The 25637-nt window shown below is 47.7% G+C and overlaps 1 protein-coding gene across 8 annotated transcripts in view; it reads left to right on the forward strand.

The window, feature by feature from the left end:
* EIF4G3 (eukaryotic translation initiation factor 4 gamma 3) overlaps positions 1-25637 on the forward strand; it is a 142656-nt gene that overhangs the window by 63035 nt on the left and 53984 nt on the right. For 7 of the 8 annotated variants that reach the window (XM_069035132.1, XM_069035125.1, XM_069035127.1 and 4 more), the window contains 6 exons: positions 4549-4644; positions 9480-9512; positions 16159-16338; positions 17202-17316; positions 20584-20684; positions 23366-23488. In XM_069035132.1, coding sequence (XP_068891233.1) covers positions 4549-4644; positions 9480-9512; positions 16159-16338; positions 17202-17316; positions 20584-20684; positions 23366-23488 — 648 coding nt within the window. The remainder of the gene's footprint in view (positions 1-4548; positions 4645-9479; positions 9513-16158; positions 16339-17201; positions 17317-20583; positions 20685-23365; positions 23489-25637) is intronic. The other variant, XM_069035129.1, reaches the window with a different exon arrangement.

Consider the following 25637-nt stretch of genomic DNA (forward strand, 5'->3'; position numbering starts at 1 on the left):
GCGCTGGAGCTGCAAGTCCAGTTCTCCTCCTCGTGTGTAACTTCAGTAAATATAGACCCAGCAACCTCTTCCTGAGTCAGGAGAGGATTCAGGAATCAGCCACAGGGATTAACCCCCTCCTGGCCAGCCCAGCCACCGAGCTCAGCAAGGGACACCTTTTTGCCCGGGGCTGGAAGAGTTTTGTTCCCAAAAAAATTTTCCAGAGGCAGAGCTGGGTGACTCAGCTCTTTTGAGCCTGATGTGTGTACTTTGCCTGTTTATTCCCAGGACAGGCAGTCCTGAGGGAGTCATGTTACGCTGCAGGCTCAGTGTTTATTAACCAGCTCGGGGCCTGAGCTAAGAATAACTTCTTTCAGTTGTTTTGTTGATAGTGATCATTTTTCCTTGCTTAGCACAGGCAGCAGCTCGAGAAACAGCCCAGAGAAAGGGTTTTCCCAGCAAGTTGTGGGAATACATAAACACTCAGCTATTATCACCTTCCTCCCTTGAACAGCCACAGCTGAAATATAAAATCAGGAAGGTGAGAGCTTTAAGGGAAGCAGATTCCTCTGTCTCAAAGTGGAGCAGCTCAGCAGCGCTCTGTCCTCTTCCAGCAGGTATTTGAACTTCAGGGATTCAATCCAGCCTTTAGATGCTTCAGAACCAACATTTGTCTGCAGAGCAGTACTTGCTTCCCTGCCTTCTCCTCCATGGGGGTTTATTTGGGGGAGTTTTGGAGCATTTCCTCACTGATCTCCTCATTCCCTTGCTCCATCCTCGGCGTTCCAGCCCCGGAGCACGGAGCCCAGTGTGGCTGCACGTGACCACCTCACTTTCTGTACCCGTTTAGCTGCTTGGCACAGAAAAAAGCCCTTTGACAGATGAATAGATGCAATGCTTTAATCAGCTGATGTGTATGAAAAGCAGCAGAGTGCTGTGATTTATTCTGTCGGATCTTTGATAGTTTATTCAGGCTCCCACAGCCGATGTGAAGTTACTACCTGCAGAAGTTTATAAACCACTTTCCCCTCCCTTTTCTTCCCCCTATTATGGTTTTAACACAAATACCAGTTAAGGCAACGTCCCTCTGGTTGGAAACATGTGGAGCAGAAGCATTTGTTGTTGTGCAATAGTTGTAAAACATGTTTATTTAGGTGATGTTTGTGGTCTTCAGTGGGGTTGGTATTGCACTTGTTCCTTGCTTGTGACCTCGCACCCGCCGGGGTCGTCTGTCCAAAACTGCCTTGGCTGATGACACCTTAATAGCAGAAACCCTTAATAGCTGAAACCCTGCACTGGCCTCTGGTTAAGCCTTTATATGCTTTTTTCTTTATTTATAACTTAGTGCTGTGCTCGTGCTGGTAGGGTTTAAATACTAAAGCAAATTTAACCCTGGATTGTGTCACACTGTCACAAGTGACGTGTCACCAGTGAAGTGCCTTTGGCACTGTGTTTCCAAATACCTGTTTTATAGTTTTGCTGCTAAAACTCAGGAGGTTTTTTAGGTTTAATGATAGCTGTGCTCCCTTTCTCTCACATTTCCTTTGGATTGGGTGATTGGGCTGTTTTGGAGGTGGGTACAGACTTTGTGGCAGCATCAGCTATCTGACTTATCCATTGGGAGACACATCAGAGCTCTTCTCTGTCACGTGCAATTTAAGCCTGAAGAAGATGTTTTTGTGAGCCTGAAGATGGGGAGGAATAGTAGATATTTTCTTCTCCTGTTGCTGAGATGCTGTGGGAGCAGCAGTTTGGGATGAGGTCTCATCTCCTGAGATGTGGAGCTGGAGGCACAAGGAGCCAGTGGTCAGCTGGTTTATTGGTGTTATTTGTTTATAATATTTCCCAACACAGCCACCTACCCTGTGGGCTCACTGCTGGCTGGTGGGAGAGATCCAAGGGAGAGTGGCTTTAAACTAAAAGAGAGTAGGTCTAGGTTGGATATTAGGAGAAAATCCTTCCCTGTGAGGGTGGGGAGGCCCTGGCACAGGGTGCCCAGAGAAGCTGTGGCTGTCCCTGGATCCCTGGAAGTGTCCAAGGCCAGGCTGGAGGGGGCTTGGAGCAACCTGGAATGGTGGAAGGTGTCCCTGCCCATGGCAGGGAGTGGGACTGGATGAGGATGATTAAAGTCCCTTCCAACCCAAACCGTTCCATGATTCCATGATATGAACAGCAGCATCTGGACCTGTGCTGATCCTCCAGGGGAAGAAGCCTTAATCTCACCCTGGGCAGAGATCCCAGATGCAGAAAGTCAGCAGCAGGATACAACAAAGGCAGGACAGCTTCTCCAGGTTGTGGATGAACAGAGTTTCTCCACATCTCCTTAGCTCTGGGTTATTCCCTGTGGAACGACACTTGACACCACCAGCTCCTGCAGAATCACTCGTCAAGTAAAGGGGAAAAGAGTTGATGCTGCATCTGACATCTCAAAAACAAATTAGAAGTCTTCTTTCCATTTAGTTGTTTCCATGAATTAGTTTCTGGCAGTGGTGAAAAGGGAGGGAAGGGGTGGCTGGAGTGGATCGGATCAGTGAGCTCCTGGAGAGGAGGGACAGGACAAACCTGCCCTGCCCACCCCTCAGAGGATGCTGCTGCTGTCAGGAGCTGGGCAAAGCATTTAATTGCTCTTGAACCAGAGGCTGTGCAGCTGTACGGTGTAAACGACTCCAGAACAACATTGTCCAGCTAAATCCCCTGCCCAGTGTGTTCGGTGTCCTGGATCACAGTGAAGATGTAGTCATGTATTTGGAGACACATGTTTTATCATCATTTTGACCCAAAAAGCTGTGAAAATGAGACAGAAGCTAACAGAAGGTCCTGCCTAGTTAAGTTGTGTGGTAGGAGCGGTGTCCTCGTGTCTGTGGAGTCATGTCTAAGTTTTGCTCTTTAAAAAGCAGTTCCAGTGTGGTCCCAGAGCAGGAATAGAAGATGTTGCAGCAGTTGGGTTTTGGGATGGGGCTGTTTTTGGGCTGTGCTCATTCCCCTTATCCCCTTATCCCCTTATCCCCTGTGCCATGTTTTGGGGAGGGGGTGTTTATTGTATTTTTCCTTTTTTTTTTCTTTTCCCCCTGAGATTGAGGAATTCATGGTTGAATTGTTTCCAAACATTTGTTTCATTTACCTTATGTTGCACTTTTATCAGCAGGTGATTAGTCCAGAGATGGAAAAGCAGAAAAACAAATGCAAATTGTACCCCTGTTCTGGCCCTGCTGGGGCACCTCCAGTCCTGGGGCAGTGCTGGGGCCCTCAGGACAAGAAGGACATGGAGGGGCTGGAGCGAGTCCAGGGCAGGGAATGGAGCTGGGGAAGGGGCTGGAGCCCCAGGAGGGGCTGAGGGAGCTGGGAAAGGGGCTGAGCCTGGAGCAAAGGAGGCTCAGGGGGGACCTTGTGGCTCTGCACAAGTCCCTGACAGGAGGGGGCAGCCGGGGGGGTCGGGCTCTGCTGCCAGGGAACAGGGACAGGAGGAGAGGGAACGACCTCAAGGTTAGGTTGGATATTGGGAAAAACTGCTTCATTGAAAGGGCTGTCCAGCCCTGGCACAGCTGCCCAGGGCAGTGGTGGAGTCCCCATCCCTGGAGGGGTTTAAAAGACATGTAGCTGTGGCACTTGGGGACACGGTTTAGTGGTGGCCTTGGCAGTGCTGGGGCACAGTTGGACTTGAAGATTTTAGAGAGCTTTTCCAACATTAACAATTCTGTGATTCTATGGTTCTTGAGAGCAAAGGCTGTTGCAGGCTGGTGGCTGGTTTTTGTGCCATTACAATAATAAACTATTTCAAAAAATAATAATGTAAATTATAATGTTTTTGTTCAAAAAGAAGAAGGAAAAAGGCACTCTGCAAAGTTATTTCTAAATGTCTCATTAAAATGCATCATCGGCAGAGCTCCAGAGCTCCAGTTTATTGTTACTTTGGGCAAATAACACTTGGGGAGAGCATCTGGTGGGATAAATTGTTATAGCCCACGGAAATGGGTGGAAGTAGGAAAAATTTGCAGAGCCTGTAGCCACGGCCTGCCTTCCATCTGGGACGGTTTCGGGCCATTCCATTGCGTTGGAAATGCTTTAATGCAGCAGCAGCTCCTGTTAAACACACTCAAGGTTTTTTCTTGCTGTTTGTCTGATTTTGGAGGATTTATTGGCGTCATGTACAGTTCTGGCTTTCCTTGGAAGCTAGTTCAGAGAAGGTTTTTGGAAACAGGTGGCCAGGGCTTTGGACACGCAGGGTTTTGGTGACGTGGTGTTGGGGTCGTGTGTCCCTTGGGTTGTTTTCCACCGCAGCGCTTGGGGAGCTCAGGTGGTAAATAGTGGCAAACTCTGACTTATAAAATAGTAGTAAACTTTGACTAATAATGAGTAAGGCAGCTGCTACTTACTAGTAGAGCTACAAGCTGCTACCATGAGAGGCAGATTTGATGAGTTGATCCGTGACAGAGACGGTTTCTCCATTGCAATCTTTTCATCTTTATCTCCATGTCAGTGACTCCAGTTGATAACGTGTTCTGTTCCTGTTTTTCAGGATGAATCATTGGATCCACTCACTTCGTATTTACTTTTCTTGTTCCCTGGCAGGCTCCTTACCCCTCAGGACAGAATGCAGCTCCAACCACGTTGGTGTACCCTCAAGCCCCTCAAACAATGAACACGCAGCCTCAGACCCGCTCACCGGTAAGGAGCCCACGCTGGCCTTGTCTCCTGCTCTTTCTTCCTCGTTCGTGTGTTTCTCTGTCTGTGTGTGTCTATAGCCCATGGCTGGTTCTCTGGAAAGCCCATTTTACTGACCGGGAAGCACATCCCGAATGGCAAACCTTGACTGAGTTTTTCAGACACTATCCTGGTAGGATATTTTTCCTTCTGAAGTTGCTAAAGGAGCGATGGAGGGATTCTCATCTACCTTCAAATAACACCATTTATTTTTAGCCTAGTTGCTTTCAGGTTCACTTCATTGTAGAATTCAGGTTCATTGCCAGAATCTTTCTCTTTTCTTCTTTTTCTTTTCTTTTCTTTTCATTTTTCTTTAAGGATGTGTTTTACAGAGGGATAGACCAAAGATCAAACACAAGCAGTTCTCTGCAGCAGCACTTGGTCTCCAGTGGCCTCTGGGCTTTGCTCCCAAATCAGTGCCACCGATCAGTTCTAACCCTGGAGGTGCTCACATGTAACCTAGAGCTTCTGTGTACTCAGATCTTTTTGTGCTGAGCCCCTTTTTCATCCAACTTCAGGTTTGATCATCCTTCACAGTCTATTTTTTGGGTGTTTATTGTGATACTGCTCTGCTGTTTTAGGACTTCAGTTCCCCAAACCAGGTATTTTCTGGGGATTCTCTGCTCATAGCACAGCTCCACGTGATGTTAGAAGACCCTCCTAGGGCATCAGAGGCTTAGCCCAGCTTCTGGAGGCGTGGTGGCTTCCCATCACCACGTCTCAAGGCTCTGTCAGCCTTGAGCAGCAATCCTGCACCTCCTGCCCCTCTGTGTCAGGACACCCTCAGGTTGCCCATAACCCCTCAGTCCCTTCCCAACACTCTGCTCTTTTTAGAGTAAGGTGAATACTCCTGGAGCGAACTGAAAGCCTCTGAGACAGAGGAGTTTGTCCACAAACCAGGTATAAATACAAATGTCCACAGGGCAGGAATCCCCAAACCTGCAGCATCACTGGGGCACTTGCCTGGCTCTGGAGATTTCCCATCCAGGATATTGCAGGGTTGGTTCTGAGGCCCCTTAACCTCCGTGCTGATGAACGAGCCAGGTAACACTGATTTTGAAGTTCTGTGATGTGGACAGCTGGGAATTTGTCCTTAGAGCCCCATTCTGATCAATAATGCAGGACACTGCTGATAAAACTCTTTCCTCAGTAAGTATAATCATCTTTCTCTTTAATTGTTGCAAAGCACAGCTAAGCTGGTATGGTTAGAACTGGAGCAAAAACTTGACTGAAGAGCTGCATCTCTAAACCAGTTTTTTTGACAGCCCAGCAGAACAGTGCCAATACATTGCACAGAAAACTGGAAGAGGAGGAAGGTTTTGGAACAGAGTCCGGTTTACAGGTCCCTGGCTGGAAGAGGCTGGATAAAATACTGCATTGTAAGCAATATAACAAACTGTACTCCTTCTTGCAGGCAATTGTGCCCATGGCACTGTTTTTATTTCTTCCTTCCTTTCTTTATTATATATATTTTTTTTACCACATCCTTTTTTGTTGGCTACAGAAATGCACTGATTTTGCTTCTTTGCTGAAAGCACGAGCTGCCGTGGCAGCCTCTGCCAGTGAGGTGCTGCCACAAGGTCCCAAAGGTGAATTACAGCTGGGGGGTCTGACCAGGGGTAGAACAGAGACCAGGGCCCCATGGGCTTTGTCACTCAGCAGAGAGAGAATCTGCAGGAAATTCGGCCAGTAAATGTCAAATTTTGTAGGGTTTTTGCCCGTAACTGAGGAGATCCCAAGGAAGGATTTATCTGCACCTGTCAGCCTTGTTTGTACTGTTCTGAGCTCTCCTGTGTGCAGGTTTTGCCATGTGCTCTGCTAGTGCCCATCTCCACCCCATGACTAAAAGCTGCTCCCACCCATCACATCTCATTCCACCTCCCACCCCAAAGCAAATGCAAGACTAGCCCAGGCCTGAGCTACTCCTGCATTTGGTTCTTGGCTTGATTTATTTATTTGTAATTTAATTTTTTTTTTTAATTTATATTTTTAACCGTCCTTTTTGGTGGTGAGGGGAGGGTGAGGAGGGGACGAGGAGGGTGGCGGGGTGGCTTTGCCATCCCTGGGTTTCCGTCGTGCTCCGGCACAGCCGGCGTGGGCAGGCAGGACTGACCCAACCCCTCCCTCGAGACAGAGCTTCCTCCATCCTGCTCTGCATCCAAGGGCCGTTGGAAGTGCAGAGCTCAGGTTTTCTGTTCCTCCCAGCACAGCTGCCTTTGCAATCCAACCAGCTTCACATTTGCTCCCTGCTAGCATCACTCCCACAGCGGGAATTGCAAAGCTCCAGCTGGGCAAGGAAAACAAAATTTGGGTCCTTCAGCACTGCTGAAAACTCCCCATTAGCTCTTGCCCATGCCAGCCCTGAGCACCAGGTGACCTCAACACAAAGTGTCCAATTTTAGGACTTCTGCCAAAAAAAGATGTGCTGGAGAGGGTGCTGGAGCAATCCAGGAGGGATGAGGTGTGCCAGCCCAACATCTGCAGGGAGAGAATATTCCCTGTGTCCATGGAGCAGTGGGCAGGACTGTAGGGAGTGAGGAGCGTGGGGCAGGAAGGTTGGACCCAGGATTTATAAAGTTTTCCTATCTACTGTCTTCATCAAACAGAGAAAAAACAACCCCAAAGTGTGTATTTTAAGCCAGCAGTGACTACAGTTTGTTCTGTTGCTTACAGCTATTAACAGGAATAATTCCTATCAAAATGAATTCTTTTTAAAAAAATTTAAAATTAAGAGCCAGTGGTGACCAGTGCAAAACAGATGAGGGCATTTTTCACTAACTTGGAGCTTTTATTTTATTTCTGTATTTTTTCCTTGTAACACACATTACTTTCCACCATGGAATATACTTTGGCTTCTTCAGATACAAACTTCCAGCTCTTGTTTTAGGCGCAGTGAGAGCAAATCTTTCCTCTGGAACAGGGATGAGAGAGGTGCTTTGGCCCTGAAGTGAAGCAGTACAAGGTTTCTGCATCCCAACATTCTCTTTTTGGCTGTTTTCTTTCACTGGTGTCTAACACGGAACGTGCAGCCCCACAGAAAGGCTCAGCCCTTCCAGGGTACCTTTAGTCCCTTTTCCCAAACACAGGATATTTGAGCTGGTTTAGGGGAAGTTCTTTGGGAAAATAAGGACTTGAAGTGCTTTTATCTCTTGAGACTCATCCATGTACCTGTTTCTCCTCATCCACAGAACCACTGCCCTCCTCCCTCCCGGAGCCTTGGGAGGATGCCAAGAGGCTCTGAGTCCTTCTACTTTATTAAAATAGAAATTACAGCTTTTTGTTTCACAAGGTGACCATGCTTTGCTTTTTTGTTCTTTAATGTAAGGCCTAGGGAAAATTTTCCAGGGTGAGAAAACTATTTGGTGAACCAGTGCAGGTCATTCTTTATAAATTCTTGTCCCAGGAACAGTCTGTGTGTCCGTATTTACTCACTTCTGAAGGTTTTTATGACTTTCCATCCAAGTATCACCATGAGGTGAGGGTAAAAGGAATATATAAACACCAGGATTAGTAGACTAGTTCTTGGAAATCTTTACATCTAGGCAATTTAAGTGTTTATAAAGCAAAAGATCACATGTACCAGTGAATATTTATGCTTTGCTTTGTGTTTGATGGCTTTAGAAGAGTTGGAAGGGCTGCAAATGAACCCAGGCCCACTCCCCCTTATAGAAAGAAAACTTATTAAGAAAGTCACTAATTAGTAGCCAGTTTTGGTCACTGTTGAGGCAGAAAGTAAGCCACAGAGAGCCCCTGAGTGAGCAGAGGTGGCTGTGCTGAACCATCACAGCAGAGGCACGTGGTGGGTAAAATCCCCTATGGATGTAGTTGTGGTCACTGCAGTTAATTACTGGAGCTCTTATCAACATCTCTGCTCTCATTGTGGAGCTCTGCTCGTTACACTGAGAACTCAGGGTTTCAACACCTAACTCTGCTCTGGAAGTGGGTACCTTGTCATCTTTATTTATATTTTCCATTTCTTGCATTCATTTTTATTTCTATTTTAACAATCAGTTCCTTATTGGGAAATGCTTTTAATGTTGACTGAGCATGTTAAATTGGGATTTTTTCCTCTGTGCGTGGCCCAAGTGAGTGGGAAGTGATTCAGTAGCCTGAGCTCAGGGCTGGGAACCAGGACCTCCTGTTCTCCATCCAGGCTCCTCTGCTGATGCCTTCAGCTCCACGGGGACACCCCAGGATAACCTGATCCTTCACTTTCAGAGAGGGTGACAGATCCCACTCATTAAGGAGGGGTTTGCTGCGATCCCAGTGGAGGAGAAAAGCTGGAAATGCAGTAGCAGGGGGTGTACGTGCAAGGAACGGCTGCTCTTTGCCTCACAGGGATGTCCCACGGCCCCTGTGCCTCCCTGGCTCTTCCCAGCCGTGAGTCTCCATCCTCTGCTCCCACCAAATCCCCGGGATGGCTCCGGCCCAGCTGCTTTAACCATTTACCTCCACCTTGAACAGTTTCAGAATCTCCACTGCTGCTTGTTTTAAGTTGGTTTTTTTGGTTTTATGTTTTTTTTCCCAGGCAGGATAAGGAATGCCTGCATCCCTGAGTGCCTTTAGGATCCCAGGCAGCTTTGGCTGTTCATCCCAGCTCCCAGTACAGTGCCCGTAGCGATGTCCATCGTGACACCTCAGTCCCTGTGTGTCGCTGTCCCGCAGCAAAGCTTTTGACTGTGTCGTTATTTTATTTTCTGTGGGTTTATTTTGCATAGAGTGTGACATTTTGGTTCGTTGTGGTGTTTCTGACTCTTTGTGCCTTTCCTTTTGTGTTTGTTTCTCCCGCCTTTCCTCAGTTTGCAGCGGGGCCTCGACCTGCCCATCACCAGGTACAGTACCTGCCCCTTCGTTATCACCCTGCACTAATTGGCTGGGGGGAGGGGGGCGGAGGTGACTCACCCACTAACTGGAGTGGAGGAAAGCAGCCCTGTAGCAGCTACTGGCACGTGCATAACCCCGCTAACAGCCGCCTGCACCGCTGAGTAACTCTGACCTCACCCCTGGGGCACCGCTCCCGTTAACCACCCCACGTCCCGCAGGGGAGGAGAACCTCTAGGAGTCATTGCCAGGGATTTGTGGGATTCCCTTGCCTTCTCACATCACTAGAAACTTGTTCTGAGTATTTCCCAAACTAGTCGGTGAATTCAGTTTCCTGAAGATGTCACCTGAGAGAATCCTGCTTTTCCAACTCAGAGTAAAGCAAATGACTTCCAGTTCTGCATTGTTGTGTGATACACCTGGTTATCTGTCACCATTGCACTGCTTAATGTTGTTTTTACTTAGCCCACAAAAGCCAGACCTTTAAGGATCCTTTAGTGCTCCTGTTGCATGACTTGGACTTTGTAAGGAACCACTTCATTATTAAGAAGGAGAAACAGAAATAGCTCTGGCTCATGGAACTCAGGGGTGGCAGAATTAGGACCTCCCCAGTGTCAGGACAGATACACAGGCCCATCTGTCCTAGGCAGGGTGTCTGGAATTGTCTTTTTTATCGGCTCCTACACTTCTCTTTGCCAAAATTCTTGTCCCTGGGAACTGATTTTGATGCTTCTTGTAGGTTTTGAGGGAACAGAGGTGGCACTGCTGGTGGGAAAGAGGAGGAGAGGCAGGACGAGGCAGGAAAGCTTTCCCAGATCTCCCTTGGCTTTGAAGGAGCAGGTTGTTTCCACAAGTTAATAGGAAAAAAAATCCCATTCATCCTGTGGTGTCAGGACAGGGGTTTGAGGCATGGAAGGTTTGTTCCAGGGAATTATTTTGTTCTCGCTTCACTCGTGTTACTGAGCAGTGGAACACTGGGATGAGCAGCCTGGGGAGAGTTCTGTCTCAGGAGAGCAGTGTTAGGTGGGCACAGACACCCCCAAATCCCCATCATCCTCATTCCATCCAGCTCAGGGAGCAGCAGGGGAGCTGGAGCCTTCCAGAGCAGGGCAAAAAAAGGAATGTAAAGAGTAGAATGGGACATTTGCACTTGTTTGCTCACAGGCAAAGGCTGTATGGGACGGGGGGAATGATTTCTGTGCGTGGCTGGGATGGCAGGGACAGGCAGTGGTAGAGGAATGTTTGCAGGATGACAGGGCAACCTGGGAACAATGGGATCAGGATCTTGTTTAGATACTTCTGTTCTTGACCTGAACTTCAGGTCGGTGTTTATACTGCACAATACAGAGAGTGCATTGCTGCTCTGCAGCTCCTTAGTTCTTTCATGGGTCATTCCTAAGGCACGGGATATATACACTGTGAGCCATTTAATGTTCTCCTAAAATTTACTGAGCTCTCTCTGAGCAGGTTTTGGCCTACGAGTCTTGAGGCAGCACAATATTCCAGTGACCGGGGGCTTTACTGGCGGGAGTTTGCCACCAGTCTGTCAGAACTGGATCCAGAACTTTCCTTTGGACCCAGTTATGTCCCTGCCCTTAACTCCGCTTGTAAATTCCAAGTGTTTTCCCAGTTGTATCACAGTAAGATTTTTGTCTCTGTTACATTTGAATCTGCTCATTATTATCTGTGAGAAGCTGTCACCATTAGAAAAATATTCCAGGCTTTATTCCCAGTTACATCTGTCATGTGCTGGATCAGGACAGGCACAGAGAAACCTGGGCTGTAGATGAGCTATTTGTTTCCTTTAATCCAAAACACCCATGGAGTGGGTTGGGGTGGAGAGAGGGATTTTGGCCCCTGCCACGTGCAGGAGGGTCACAGCTGTGGAAGCAAGTTCATCCTAAACCCAGCACTCACAGGATACTTGAGACCAACATAAATAATTATCCTCACATGGGAGTTTTTAAACTTGGTTAAACTGTGTAACACAAGCTGAGAGCTTGGAGACTGAGATTTGTGAGCTGGAAAGTGCAAAATAAGTAAATTGCAGGGTTAATATTTGCTGCAACAACTGCACGTTCCCTTTGAATGCAGCAGCAGCACCATGGGGGTTTGCAATTCCCTGTGTCCATCCCAGCTTTTATGAACATGTGCCTTGTGTTGATTCTGGGGCTCCTTCAGGCAAATAATGGATTGTTCTTCAGTGTTACTGCCTGTCATTATTACATCTTTAGGGTACTCAAATGAGCATGACTTTAGCACCTGAAGGGGAATGGCAGCTTTATAAGCAGGGCTTTTTCCTGGATGGAAATGCCTGCCCTGGAGTTGGACAGTTAACAGTGGGAGTTGGTAGAGCCAGTTAATGCTGGAGACAGTGTGACCACACTGTGTGAGAGAAAACAGCAGAGATTTAGGGTGTTCAGCAACACTGGCTGAAGTGAAATGAAGTAACTGCAGCAGTTCTGACTGAAAGTTAAATATGCATCAGTAAACCCTGATTCCCAGATCATGCTGGAATCTACTGGAAAACCTCACTTTATAGCAGACAGGAAACAGCTCCTACAAAGCATTTTGGGCAGTATTTTTAAATACACTGTCAGCTGGTGTTTTTCCCCAAATGCTGTAGCACACGTAGCTATCCCTGCCTGGAATTGCTGCTCCGTTTCCCACTTTGTGCACAGAGCTTCCCAGTTTTTGCTTTCTAAGTGAGGCTCTGGAGTCACTTTGCTGCTTCTGATCCTCACAAAGCACAGTTGAGAACAGCAGCTTTCTTCTAACCTGAGCTCCAAAATGCAGATTTTTTTTTTTGCATTTGAATCTGCCTAAACCCTTCACTTACGAAGTGACTTGGGGAGCGTGGGGTTTATTTTAGAAATGGGTGCTCAGAAGAGGCTGGTGTAATTAAAAACAGAAATCAGAAATAGAAACTGAAATGTGGTTGTTTCCTTCTGACTTGAACTGTGTTTGAGGCAGGTTTGCTGCTCATGGCTCAGCCTCTTGCTTGAGGTTGCTGGTGGAGTTTGTTCCAGTTTTAGCTTGGGGTTACTTGAGTTCCTCTGGGTGTAACTTGTACAACAGAGAATGGGCTTGGCTGGGTGCTGTTGTGAAAAAGCTTTGGGACTTTGAGAGGTTGGGAATTGACTCCCTGAACTGTCTTAGCTGGCCATTTTGTAGCTTTTTGGGGTATTCAAGTCAGAAAGTGATGGGAAATGGCTGCTGCAGTCACTTCCCTGTCTGCATCCATGAGTGTGTGAAGGAGCTGCCACTTCTAAACCAAAAAGGGCTTTTTCCTCTTAATTTTATAATTTAGTAAATAATAAAACTGGGAGAGTCTGAGGGGAATGGAACAAGCCTTGCCTTGAGCCAGCCACAAGAGCTGCACTGAGGTGCTGGGGAAGCAGGACCTGGGGATTTGTGCTGCAGGTCCTGCTCCTGGCACCAGGGAGTAAGGGACAGGACAAGAGGCAATGGCCTCAACCTGCACCAAGAGAGGTCTAGGTTGGATACTGGGAAAATTTCTTCATGGAAAGGGTGGTCAGGCACTGGAAGAGGCAGAGGCACCATCACTGGAAGTGCTCAAACAATGTGTGGATGTGGCAGCTGGGGACATGGGTTAGGGATGGACTTGATAATCTTAGAGGGTTTTTCCAACCTAAACAATTCCACAATTCTCTGATCTTCACATCTCAGGGCTGCAGTTCCTCAGTTCCTGCAGCATTGCCTGTCAGGCACCTCCTTCTCCTCCCTCCCCCAGGCCAGGCTCAGGTTATCCCACCAGCCTTCCTGGTGGCACCAGAGAGACTAAAAATTAATAACAGGGGTACGAGAAGCTTGACTGAAGTGCAGAGCTTGGGTGAAGTCAGAGACCACATTGCCCAGGAGCATTGACTCCAAGGTGATCCAAGAAATCCCTCCCTAACAGACTTGGACAGGTAAGGGATGAGACATGGCTCAAGGACCATGGCCTAGGTCCTCACTGGTTGCTGAACAACCAAAATTCTGATGGTCCTGTTGCTTGGAATAATGGATCTGCTGTTCCTGCTGCTCTGACTTCCTGCTAGAAGTGAAGTTCTCCTCCTTTTCTCCCCATCCCTGAAGCTGAACCAGCTCTAGGATGGTGTGGGCACACAGGGGGGCTCTGAGAGGTTTTTTGACATCCATTTGCCTGAAGCTCCTTGTCAGAGACCCTCCTGCTGCTGGTGAGCAGCTGAGCAGCTCTGGGAGGTGTTCAGTGCTCGTAGAAGAGCAGGTCAGTGCCACCCCCACTTCCAGAGCACAGAGTGCTGTCCCTCCTCCAGCGCCGGCAGGGAGGAGCAGAACGTGTCCCATGGAACGGAGCCTCCCCAGCTTGGGAGCAGCTGGCAGCGATGGGAACGAGCAGCTCTCCATGCCCAAGGAGCTTCCAGGGCTGGGAGTTCTCTCTCAATGGTCTCAGTTGAATGTGAGCAGGTTCTGGAGGGGCAGCGGGAGCCTGAGGAGCAGATTCCATAGGTGGAGTCTCCCCATCTCTGGCATTGGGGGTGTTCCTGCACTGCCCTGTGGGTGGAGGTGCTGTTGATAGAGAGAGGTCTCACTTCAGCCTCCAGCCCTTTTCTCTTTGCATAAAGACATACCTATGGGGGTTATTAAATTTTTCCAGTCCTCCCTTGGTGAGACCTGTGCTACAACCTGCTGACAGGTTGGAAATAATCATTACTCAGTGAATTTCAGTGAAAGAAGAAAGACTTTTTCACTTTTTGCTGTCTTTGGATATTGAAAAATCACAAACTGGTGATTCTCACCATAAATTCATCACCTGTGCTTGGTTCATGCCACACACCTGTAGCTCCCCCACATCTCTCAGCCACACGGTTTTATCAGCACGACCATGGCAGGGTGTTGTTCTTCTGGTTTGCTTTCTCCACCCTCACTTCCAAACTTTTCTCCCTGAACAGTTGCCTTCTCCTGGTTCAGGTCATATTTCCAGTGTGCTGGGGACAGCTCTTCATCCAGGTTGACAAGGCTGGACATAAAATCATTGTGCTCACCTTAACAATGTCTGGAAATCTGAAAGAGTAATCCAGGGCTTTCCTGGAGAAATCGTTTGCTGTGGGAAACAGCTCAGGTGTAATGAAGTCCTCAGCAGCCCCAGAATGGCCATTTTAAGCTCGTTGTTATGTTGAGGATAGAGACATCACAGCTTCCTTCTATCCTCCCCCATCCTTCCCGAACCTGGGGCGGATAATCCCAGCTCATTCCTTCATTCCCCTCTCTTCTTTTCTTACTCCTCCTGGCACAGTTACTCCCTGTAACACATCACTGCACAGCAGCCAGCAGGATTCAGTGTGATGTGTGGTGGCCTAATTATTATAATTATTTTTTACTTAACAGTTAAATATGTGGCATTTCTTTCCCTCCCAGTCTTGGTGCAGAAAAGGAGAGAAATCCATGGTTGGAGCCAGGGTTTCTGCTTTATCTGCTCCCCCTGTACCACTGAAAGAGACAGAAGGAGAAATATTTGATGTTTTAGGAACAGAGTAAACATAAAGTCTTTCTGTAGTGTCACATTTTGTGCAGTGAATCATGGTTTGATTGGGTTTTTTGCTTGGGCTTTTTTTTTAAACTTTTATACTTCCGTATAAAACTTTTCTAGGAGAGTTCTGACCCTGTGGGATTCTGGCAGCAGAGTCTGTGGTACCACTCAGTGTCTTTTCCTGGCCGTTTCTGGAAGGCATGAGTCAGAGCAGGGCAGAAGCTGGCTGGAATTTGTGCATTTAGGGTGCATGTTGTATCCTATTCCTTCCTGTTGATCTGTAAGCTGTTCCATTGGCTTTCTTTCTGTTTCCTGCTGCTTTCTTGCTTCGTTATTGAAGGGAGGATTCAGACCTATACAGGTAACTCTAACTCCTGGTTCTGCATGGCATCAGTGTCTCTCACCTGACCGTTCCTCCGTCAGTGAATGCCTCAGTGTCCGGTGCATTTCTTACCTCCTGACCTCCGAGAGTGCCGAGACTCCAGAGCCAGGGCCTCCATCCGGGACTGCCGGTGCCGTTCCCAGCGCGGGAGGGGTGAGGATGGAGCCCGTGCCAGGGGGTTGCTTGGTTCCCTGGGCCTGGCCCATCCGCCGGGGGCATCACTCCATCCCAGCGTGGTGCAAGGCTTTGGTACCACCCTGGGACAGGTTGCCACCCTTCAGAAAACAGGGCAGGACAAGTCACCTGTGCGTGAAGGAGAGACATGAGGTGCCTCTGGCCTTTGTGAAATTATGGATTTTTAACTCTTCTGGAGATAAATTGGAACAGTTGCCTTGATCTTTTATTTCCTTGGGGTATTTATAAAGGTGGGTGTTTTAGCAGCCACCCCACCTTATAAAAAGAAAATTAGACAAACTCATTTTTCTGAAATTTGCACTGAAAGTTCAACTGTAAAATTCAGGAGATACAAACTAATAATTATTAGTTTGTAAAGTTTCTTGCCTGTTTCTGCCTTGTAAAATAGAAAGCCATAGACGGCCCTGCTGTTCCCAGAGAAACACGGACTGTCCTGCAGTTTTCTGGAAGTGTGGCAACCCTTGGAAACTAATACCATAACTATAATTCTGTAAGGATATTTCCAATTCTTTCCCAGAAAGTCTGACCAGTTCTTTGTTTTCTCTCCTCTCTCCCTTCCCTCTCCTAGTTTTTTCAGAGGCCTCAGATCCAGCCTCCAAGAGCCACCATCCAGAACAGCAGCCCCTCCATCCGTCCTGGAGCGCAGACCCCAACTGCCGTGTACCAAACCAACCAGCACATCATGATGGTGAACCACCTGCCAATGCCCTACCCGATGCCTCAGGGCCCCCAGTACTGTATCCCACAGGTAAATCCAGCATCCAGGCACCTGAGGACCTGCAGAGCAACGTTGGCTCCGTGGGGGTTGCCTCAGGGCCCAGCAGGAGCGGGCGGGGATGTGTCTGTGTGAAATCAGGCTGGTAGTTGCATATCGTGTGCCAGGGCAGGTTTATATTAGATATTGGGAAAAATTCCTTCATGGAGAGGGTGATCAGGCATTGGCAGAGGCTACCCAGGGCAGTGGTGGAGTCACCATCCCTGGAAGTGTTCAAGAAACAAGTGGATGTGGCATTTGGGGACAAGGTTTAGGGGAGGGCTTGGCAGTGCTGGGAGAGCAGTTGGACTTGGTGGTTGTAGGGGGCTTTTCCTGCCTAAATGATTCCATGATTCTGTGGTTCAGCCTTTGTCCTTTCTCTGTGTGAAGTATTTGTTCTTCTGTGCATGGAGGCAGTAGGAATCAATCACCTTTTTGAGGCCTCCCTCAAACACAGTAGGAGACCAAGCTCTGGGAAAATATTTAGTGCTTTAAAAATACCTGATTTGACTTACTAGATCCACAGGCACTCCAAACCCTTGGGCCTCATAACACACAGTATTGCTGCAATCCAGGGAGTCACTGTGATCCCCCTCAGCTCCTGTGTCCTCCCTGCCTTGGCTCTACCTTACTTTTGGCAGTAACATTTGGAGAGGTTTAGGTGGATTTTAGGGAAAACCCCTTCATGGAAAAGGTGGTCAGGCACTGGCAGAGGCTGCCCAGGGCAGTGCTGGAGTCCCCATCCCTGGAAGTGCTCAGACAAGGTGTGGGTGTGGCACTTGGGGATGTGGTTAGTGGTGAATGGGGTGGTGGTTGCCCAAGTCCTTGTAAAGTGATGGTTGTTTTTGTCCCCCCAGTATCGTCACAGTGGCCCCCCGTATGTCGGGCCACCCCAGCAATATCCTGTGCAGCCACCAGGACCAGGACCCTTTTATCCAGGCCCAGGTCCTGGAGAATTCCCCAATGCCTACGGTAAGTTCTGCTTGGAGACTTCTTACAAAGTCTTTTCTTGGTGTGTTTTTCTGTTGTCAAGCTGAAGATTTATAATAACAAGCTGGATTAGCATTTGTTTGAACTTCAGATAGCTGCTAAATTTGGTGGTGTCACAGCCCTGATTATTCACTCCTGAAAAATCTCAGAGTATTGTTTGTGTGAGTGTGTCAGGAAAGGCTGCAGCTGCCCAGGATCGCCTGTGACCAGGAATGGGGCTGTTTGATAGTCCCTGCTCAGTCATTGTTATTTATTAAGGTATTGTGGGTACATCTGGCAGTCCTGGTTTTCACTGTGCCGTGCCCTGGGAATGCTCCAGCGTTGACAGCAGTTAACAGTTCTTATCCCAGCATTTCTGGTGCGTAGTGGGGGATAAGAACAAGCCATGGGGTTTTTTCCCTGGATTTATGCTGCAAAGATAATTCAGTCCAGTGGAAGAGTCTGTAACCCCTGCATAGGACAAAACTTGGCCTTTTCATGCATTTGGTCACTCACTGCTCCCTGCCCACTCACATTCTGCAGCCTGTTGGGGCAGAGATATTCTCAGCCTCCCATGGGAATTCTCTGTTGGAATTTCAGAGCATTGGGGTGACTGATTCCCTTCCAGGCTGAACAGTAACAGACCTGCTCCCTTGGCAGCATTGCAGGTTTGCTCTTCACACACACAGATCCCTTGGGAAGGAGAGAAGAACCCAGTAGCTGCCTGGGCATCATTTGGAAAGGTCTCTTATTTTTCCTCTTTTCCTTCTTTCTTTTATTTATTTGGTCTGTGTGGAACTCACAGGAATCATTGAAAGGTTGCCATGAAGCCTTTGAACCTGGTAATGCAACTTGAGATCAGGAGAGAGGGTAATTACAGGGCAGCTCCTTCCTGGTGGTTGATCCTGGAGAAAATAGAAGAAATATTGCAATGGCTCCTCAAATCTGATCCACTAGAGGAGGAAATTGCCCAGTATTCCTCATTTTTTGTGCTGTTACAGGTCTGCTTTCCTACTTCCTGCTTGCTTAGTGACATTTATCTGCCTTCACTCCTGTCATTAGGAAAAGGTTCATTTCCAGCTCCTTTCCTCTCCTGGAAGCACCTGGTTTCTTGCAGAGAATCTTGGAATCCTTCAGTCCCAGCTTTAGGTTGCTGCATCTGTGGAGCATCAGTGGGGGAAGCCAGAGCTCTCTGTCCTGCAGAGTTTTGCAGGCAGGGAAGGTTTACCCAAGGATTTGCCTGTACTTATCCACCTTTCCCCCTTGCTGTGTGTAGGGACTGGGAATGCTCAGGCTCTCACCAGGTGCTGCCAGGTTTGGGGAACAGCTAAATCTGCAGTCCAGGCATGGATAATGCTGCTGGCAGTGCCTTTTCCATAAACCACAGGATTTGTAGCCAGTGTGGCTGCTGGATATCAAAATCATTGCAGTCTGGAAGGACCTAAAGGAGGTGATGAGGGAAAATCCAGTGGAAGACAAAACTTTTGAAAATGGACAGTACCATTTTATAACTCAGTTTTCCAGTTTATCATTTTCTGATATCAGGGGGTTTCTGTACAACATTGGGAAAGACCTTGAAATGATCAGTGGGTAGGAGGGAGAATAAAAGTTGGAGAACTGGAGGGATCAGAACTGGAGAACTGGAAGGGATCAAAGGCAGGGAGCAGAGCAGAGAGTGTGGCACTGGCAAATGCACTTGGGCTGTGACAGAAGCTGTTTCTTCCCAGAAGTTACTCTTTTCAGGATTTGTGTTTTTAAAATACTTTTCATAAAGGGAGAGTCGTTCCCTGAGTTCTGCTGGAGCTGCCTCTCCAGCCAGGATCACACTGTAGGTGATGTGCTTGGATCTGGTTTCTAGGAAACTATGAAAGGAAGGAATTCACACATTGCAGGGTTCCAGGCTCCTGTTCCCTCACCTCACCCAGGCTCTGCTTGGACACCTGCTCAGCAGGAGGGTTCATAGAATCACAAAATCCCAGGATGGTTTGGGTTGGAAGGACCTTAAAGCCCATCCATTCCTACCCTCTGCCATGGGCAGGGTCACCTTCCACTGTCCCAGGCTGCTCCAGGCCCCATCCAGCCTGGCCTTGGACACTGCCAGGGATCCAGGGGCAGCCACAGCTGCTCTGGGCAATAATTGTTGATTCCCAGCCTGCAGAGATGCTGGTGGAGACTTTGAGGCCAGATCTGAAGTGGCTCTGCTGACCCTGACTTTCAAAACAAGACATTTCTTGAGTGATTCAGCCCACCCAGGAGTGTCATTTGGGTTCCTTGATGCCATGCAGTGCTCTCTGCTCTGACAGGGAAAAGTTCCCACTCCAAGGATGCAGTCAGGGAGCCTGCTCTGAGCTGGGGCTTTCCAGCTCTCAGCAGGAGGAATGCATCCTTGGAAGTTGCAAATCAGGCTGTGCTGGGCTGGTTTAATTTGCTTTCTTGGATTTCACTCTTTGCCTGAGATCACAGTGACCTCCCAGTTGGGTTACAGACACAGTCCAGATTTTCATTCCCAGTTAAAGGTTAGTTCAGATCAGATTGCTCCAGAGGCAAGTGCAAGCGCTCAGTTCATCCAGCATCCATGCCTAGAAGGGAAAACACCCCAGCAGCACCTTACACATTCCCCTGACACCTGATCCATGGACAGGAGGCAGCTCTGCTCTGCTGCCCTGATGTCTGGCATGGTCTTAAAGCACTTGATTACTTATTGAGCCACTCTCATTCTGTACGGAAAACCATAATGAACCACATTGGCTGTTAGGAATGTGATCAGCACCATGGTGTGGTTCTGCACTGATCACTGTGGTCATGCTTTTTGTGTGTTGCAGCATGAGAAGAACACTGCTTATAATTAAATTTTCTGGTTATGCTTCCAAATAGGTTGCAGTTGACCTTGCAAATTGTTTGTATTGGTTAGATTGAATTTCTGTACAAATGCAGAAAACCCCTGATAAGCCAGCAGCAAACCCAGCAAAAAAACCCTCAGGAGGAGTCCAGGGATGGTCTTGCAAATGCCTCTGTGGTGTCCACAGCCTCTCGAAAATGGATGATGCACGTGGTCAATTTTTGGTCATGGAAATCAAATAAGAAATAGTGAGTGAATCTCTTGTCTTGATGGAGCATCAGCTTCTGTTTAGTGGAAGTGGGGTAGAGCAAACGCAGCATTCCCAGAGGGATGTTGGAAGTTCTGGCCAGTTGTACCTCTTGTGCCTGGTTTTCTGTCATGAGCAGTCAAACTGACCTTGTCCCTCTGGTTTGTGTCGTTGGCTGCCCCAGGAACGCCCTTCTACCCCAGCCAGCCCGTGTACCAGTCTGCTCCCATCATTGTGCCTACGCAGCAGCAGCAGCCACCGCCTGCCAAGAGAGAGAAGAAAACGGTGAGTGAGGCACTGAGGGACACAGCCCGGGGGGCTGTCCTGGGCGGGAGGTGCAAGGACATGAATAATGTTCTTAGGATCAAACCTGAGCTTTGCCTTCACTGGAGGCCCTGGCACAGGGTGCCCAGAGCAGCTGTGGCTGCCGCTGGATCCCTGGAAGTGTCCAAGGCCAGGCTGGACATTGGGGCTGGGAGCAGCCTGGGAGAGTGGAAGGTGTCACTGCCCATGGAATGAGATGAGCTTTAAGGTCCCTTTCATCCCAAACCAGCCATTCTGTGGTTCCCAAAGAGATTAAGAGTAATTAAACATTGCACAGTGCTGCAGTGGTGCCTTATTTTCCATTTTTCCATGGGCACTCTCCACTCTGAGTTTGTGACATCTCAACCAATGAAAAAGGAAGATAATTTCACTGGTTTTAAATAAATATAAACAAAAGCAGCATGGTTTCCCCAAGCCTGGAATCCTCACCTGCCTGTGCTGCTGCTTAGAGTGTTCCCAAAGAGCCAGGTGGGAATGAGGGAGCTCAGCAGTGTGGGAGAATGTTGGGATTTGGTTCAAAGTGACAAATTAGAAATTACTGAATATTATGCCTTGAAAAAGGTGGAAAAACCAGTAAGTTGTGTATGTATTTACAACCTTGAAAGAACCTGACCACACTATGAAAGTGGGTTTGGAGAGCACATTCCCTCTCTTTTTAATTCACTGGGGGGAATGTGAGAGAAGCAGATGAATGGAATTTGAACCCATGTCCAGGTGGATGGTGGGGAACAGTAAAGGTGAATGTAAGGTTTAACCAGGAAAAGATGATGTGGGCTTGAACTTGTGAATGAATCGTTTGTAAAGGATTGAAAAGGAAATTAAGCAGTATTTGTGTGAGAGTGTTTTGGAAGCGTTAAAAGAACAGTTTCCTGGGGGTAGAGAAGAATAAAGGGAACTTGGACATGTCTCAAAATGCAGAATATTTGTATCTTTTGAGTTTTGAGGATGATCTGGGGTGACACTTGATTTGGGAGACCGGAAGAACTGAACAATGTGTGAGCTGTGCTCGCAGGAAAGGCCTTTTTGGTGGCTGCTCTCAGCAGCTTTTTTGTCACCTCTTCAGTCCCCAGGAGTCTCTTTTCAGCATCCCAAACACGACATGCCCAGATCCCCGATGCCATTGAAATGCAGAGCTGATCAGACACGCTCAGCTGGGATTAAGGCACTTCCATGCCAGCCAAGCCAAGTTCTTTGAGGCAGAAAAGGGATTTTAAATGCCCGAGATGCTTCTCTGTGAATGTGCTGTTTCAGTTTGGTAATTGGTGTTGCAACTGGAGAAATGAGAAAAATTAAAGTTTAAATGTATTAATGTGCACACACCCACATCCACCAGGAGTTGAGTATTTGAGTGCTACAAACTTCCAGGCAGGGAAATCTTGTTTTAAGGCCATTGACTCTGTGTCAGGGGGAGGAGAGGGCAGGAATTAGTGCCAAGTCTCAGGTCCTTGTTGCTGAAATGTTCTTTGTTAGTGAAATGTTTTAGCAAAAAACTCCATCAAAAATAAGAGAAGACCAGACTGAGCATCTTGAGTGCAGTGTGTGTGTTTGTGTGTTCACAACCCAGACCGAAGCCACCATACCACCAAATCACAAAACCCTTCTGCAGTTAGGACTTTACAGCCCAGAATCCCGGAAGGGTTTGGCTTGGAAGGGACCTGAAAGACCATCCCAGTCCCACCCGCTGCCAAGGGGCCATTACAGGGTGGTTCCCAGCAGAGCCCCTGCCCTGGGAAGGGCGATGATGTCTCCTGGTCTGCTTGGAGTTGTTTGCTTGGATTTCTGCATGGAACTTATCTCGAGTTCAGCCAAGAGCTTTGGAGAAGGTGGGCAGACGCACAGCGCTCTGTGTTCAGGGTTATCAGAATCTCCAGTTCTTACTCTGGAGGTGAAAAGCTCTGTTTCACAACATCCCACACGTCCTGGCTGTCCCCCTGTCCAGGGGCACGGATTGGCTCAAGTGTCACTTGAAGATTCAGTGAGTGTTCTGGAGTGGTTTCTTTCGGAAAATATTTTTTCTTCCCATTTTGGGGCTGTGAAGAGACTCAAAAATCCCACTTTTTTTCCTAAATGCTGCAGAGTTCTACAGGACTTGAGTTTGTTCTTTCAGTTTCCCTTTCCTCCACTCAGTATTTTTGTTTGTTTCCCTCTGTTTTGGTGGAATCTGGGACTGATTTGCTGATTTGCTTTCCCCTTTCCCCGCGGCTGGGTTGGCGAGGTCACCGAGTTCCCTGTCGGGGTAAAACACAGCCTTTTCTCCATTCTTGCCCTTTCCACTACTGGGCAAGCTTAACTCTGTACCTAAACTGTCTCCCAAGTTTTCTCAGTTGCAGGAAACTGACATTCCAGCAGCAGAGACTGTATTTTGAATTACAGGGTGCTCAGACTGAACTGGTGTGGTTGATGATTAAATTAAGTTTTGATTAAATTAGGTGTTGATGAAGGGATGACATGCCATGCATTCCAAGTCATGGAAACAAGCCACATCCCAGTGTTCCTGCCGAGCACCAGCTCATCCCAGAGCATCTCCTGCTGGGTGTGATGGGAGCACGTGCTGCCCACGCTGCTCTGCACAAGGACAGCGGTGACAGGAACATTGTGGGGATTATTCCTTTGTTACTGTTGGAATCCTTTCAATCCCATAGATCCGAATCCGGGATCCAAACCAGGGAGGCAAGGACATAACAGAAGAAATCATGTCTGGAGGGGGCAGCAGGAACCCCACCCCCCCCATCGTCAGACCCACCTCCACCCCAACTCCTCCTCAGGTAAGGAAGGGCCACGCTCCTCCGCCCATGACCTTTGCTTTGCTGTGCCTCTCCCTCATACTTCCAGCCACACCTGACCATCTCAGACACCTGGATGCTCCTCAGTTACCAATATTCTTCAGGGATTGTTTTTTCCCAACTTTGGTCATTTTTAGCAGTCCATAGCTTGTGGAGCCTCGGTGCTGCTGCACGTTCCCCCGCCCTGGTTTTGTATCAGCCATAGATTTTCAGAGTTTTTCAGAGTTTCAGTGTTAAAGGAGGAGCCAAAATATCTGTGGGAAAGGAGGTGTCTCTGTTAAGTCTTGTGCACCTGAGGAAAGTCCATGTCACACAGGTGATTGATTACAGACCTTCAGCTGCATCACTGTTCTTTCTGCCTTCCTGGAGCGGTTTTAGAGTTACCAGAAGATCTGGAGCTCGGGAGTTTTCTCACAGAACTGTGATAAATTTATCACAGATTTGGTCTCTGGGTGTTCAAACTTAAATATGCATTTTTCTGATGAGAGCAGAATTATAAATATTCCAGATAATTTTCTGTAGCTCTTAAATCCCTTCCCATTGTACACCTTTGAGTCTGACCCCTTTAAATCCCTGTTTAGAGGTCAGGAGGGTTCTCCAGGTGGTGGCTGGGCTGCAGAGCAGAGCTGCTGCTGGGACGTGATTTCTTCTTCCGTGTTCTTCCCTGTTGGGTGTTACCAGGCTTTGGCAGCTTTTAGGTGAAACAGCTTTTCCTGAGCTCAAACCTTCCTTTCCCCTCCGTGTGGGAGTAGTTTTTCTGCTGAGAATCCTGTGTTGAGGCAGGAGCATGTCCCCATGCCTGGGGACACTGGCTGTGCTGGAGTGGGAGCTTGGGATTCCAGGGAGATGTAACTGGGATCACTGAGGTGAAGTGAGATCTGCAGATCCCTCCCTGAGACCAGCAGGATTTCAGCTTTCAGCCATTCCCAGCTCAGTCAAATCCTTGTGTCATCTAAGGCACCACCTTGTGCTTTGTCACCGGTTTTCTCCTCTGGCCCCCATCGAGGACAAGCACCAGTTAAACTTCTTTCCATCAGAGAAGACAGTAGAGATGCCACATGTGGGAATCTTGGTGAGATCATCTCCTCATTTCTTCTTGCTACCCAACTTTCCCCGTTGAAAGTGGGAAGAGTTGGAAGCAGCCAGGATTTCCTGTGGTATTCCCACAAATGCAGTGAATCCAGGCACTTACCTGATCATTTTTACATTCTGAAATCTATTTTAAGGCACTACAATTAAGTCAAACAGAAGGAAATAAATGTGTTTCAAGAGGAGGTTAATAGGCCTGAATTCTGATCTGCTGTAATTTATATGCAGAGCACAGCATTGATGTCCAATCATCTCCTCCAAGGTATGCAAATATTCCATTGTTTAATATCCAGCCTCCCTTTTGATTAGGTGCTTGGAACCACTTTTGGTAATCACAGAAGAGCTCTGAAATTGGGCTCACCAGAATAAGTTCATTAGTGTAACATAACTGAAAATTTAAGCCCACTTAAGCCAGGAAATTGAACGTTATTGTCCCAACAGCTTCTCTAAATCAAGTCTTCAGAGCATGTTTAATATCTTGGGTGAAATTAAATCGTGCCTTAATAACTGTGCTCAGGAATTGCAGTAGTGGGGGTGTTACTGTTTTGAACAAGCTCGAGTCAGTAAATTTTAATATTCAGCCACAACTTTTGAGATGCTCCTGACTTGAGGCAGCTCCCAGGAGAGTGCAGGGGGAGCAGAGCTGCTGTTGTTTGTTCCATCCCCTGGATCAAGCCCTGCTCACCAGGGTGCTCAGGGAGATTTCAACTGGTTGAACACTCAAAATGTGAGTGTGCAGCCTCAGGGCTTGACAAGGCAGCATCAAAGTGACTCCCAGTCCAATGAGATTTTAGAATTATAGCAAATTCTAATAAAAGTTCTTTCTCTGAATCTTGTTATCTCATTATTTAAATGGTACAAACACAGAGGAAGAAACTTCCTGAAGAAGTGATGGAGACCAGGCCCTGTCCCAAATTCTGCATTTGAAAAAGAAACCATTTTATAATAAGAATAGTTTCCAAATTTTCATTTTTTCCTTTAGATTTGAATTACTCTATTAACTGACTCAAACCAAAACTTTGCTAACACAAGCCCGAAGCAC

The sequence above is a fragment of the Aphelocoma coerulescens genome, chromosome 21 (assembly GCF_041296385.1).
Source record: "Aphelocoma coerulescens isolate FSJ_1873_10779 chromosome 21, UR_Acoe_1.0, whole genome shotgun sequence".
Lineage (NCBI taxonomy): Eukaryota > Metazoa > Chordata > Aves > Passeriformes > Corvidae > Aphelocoma > Aphelocoma coerulescens.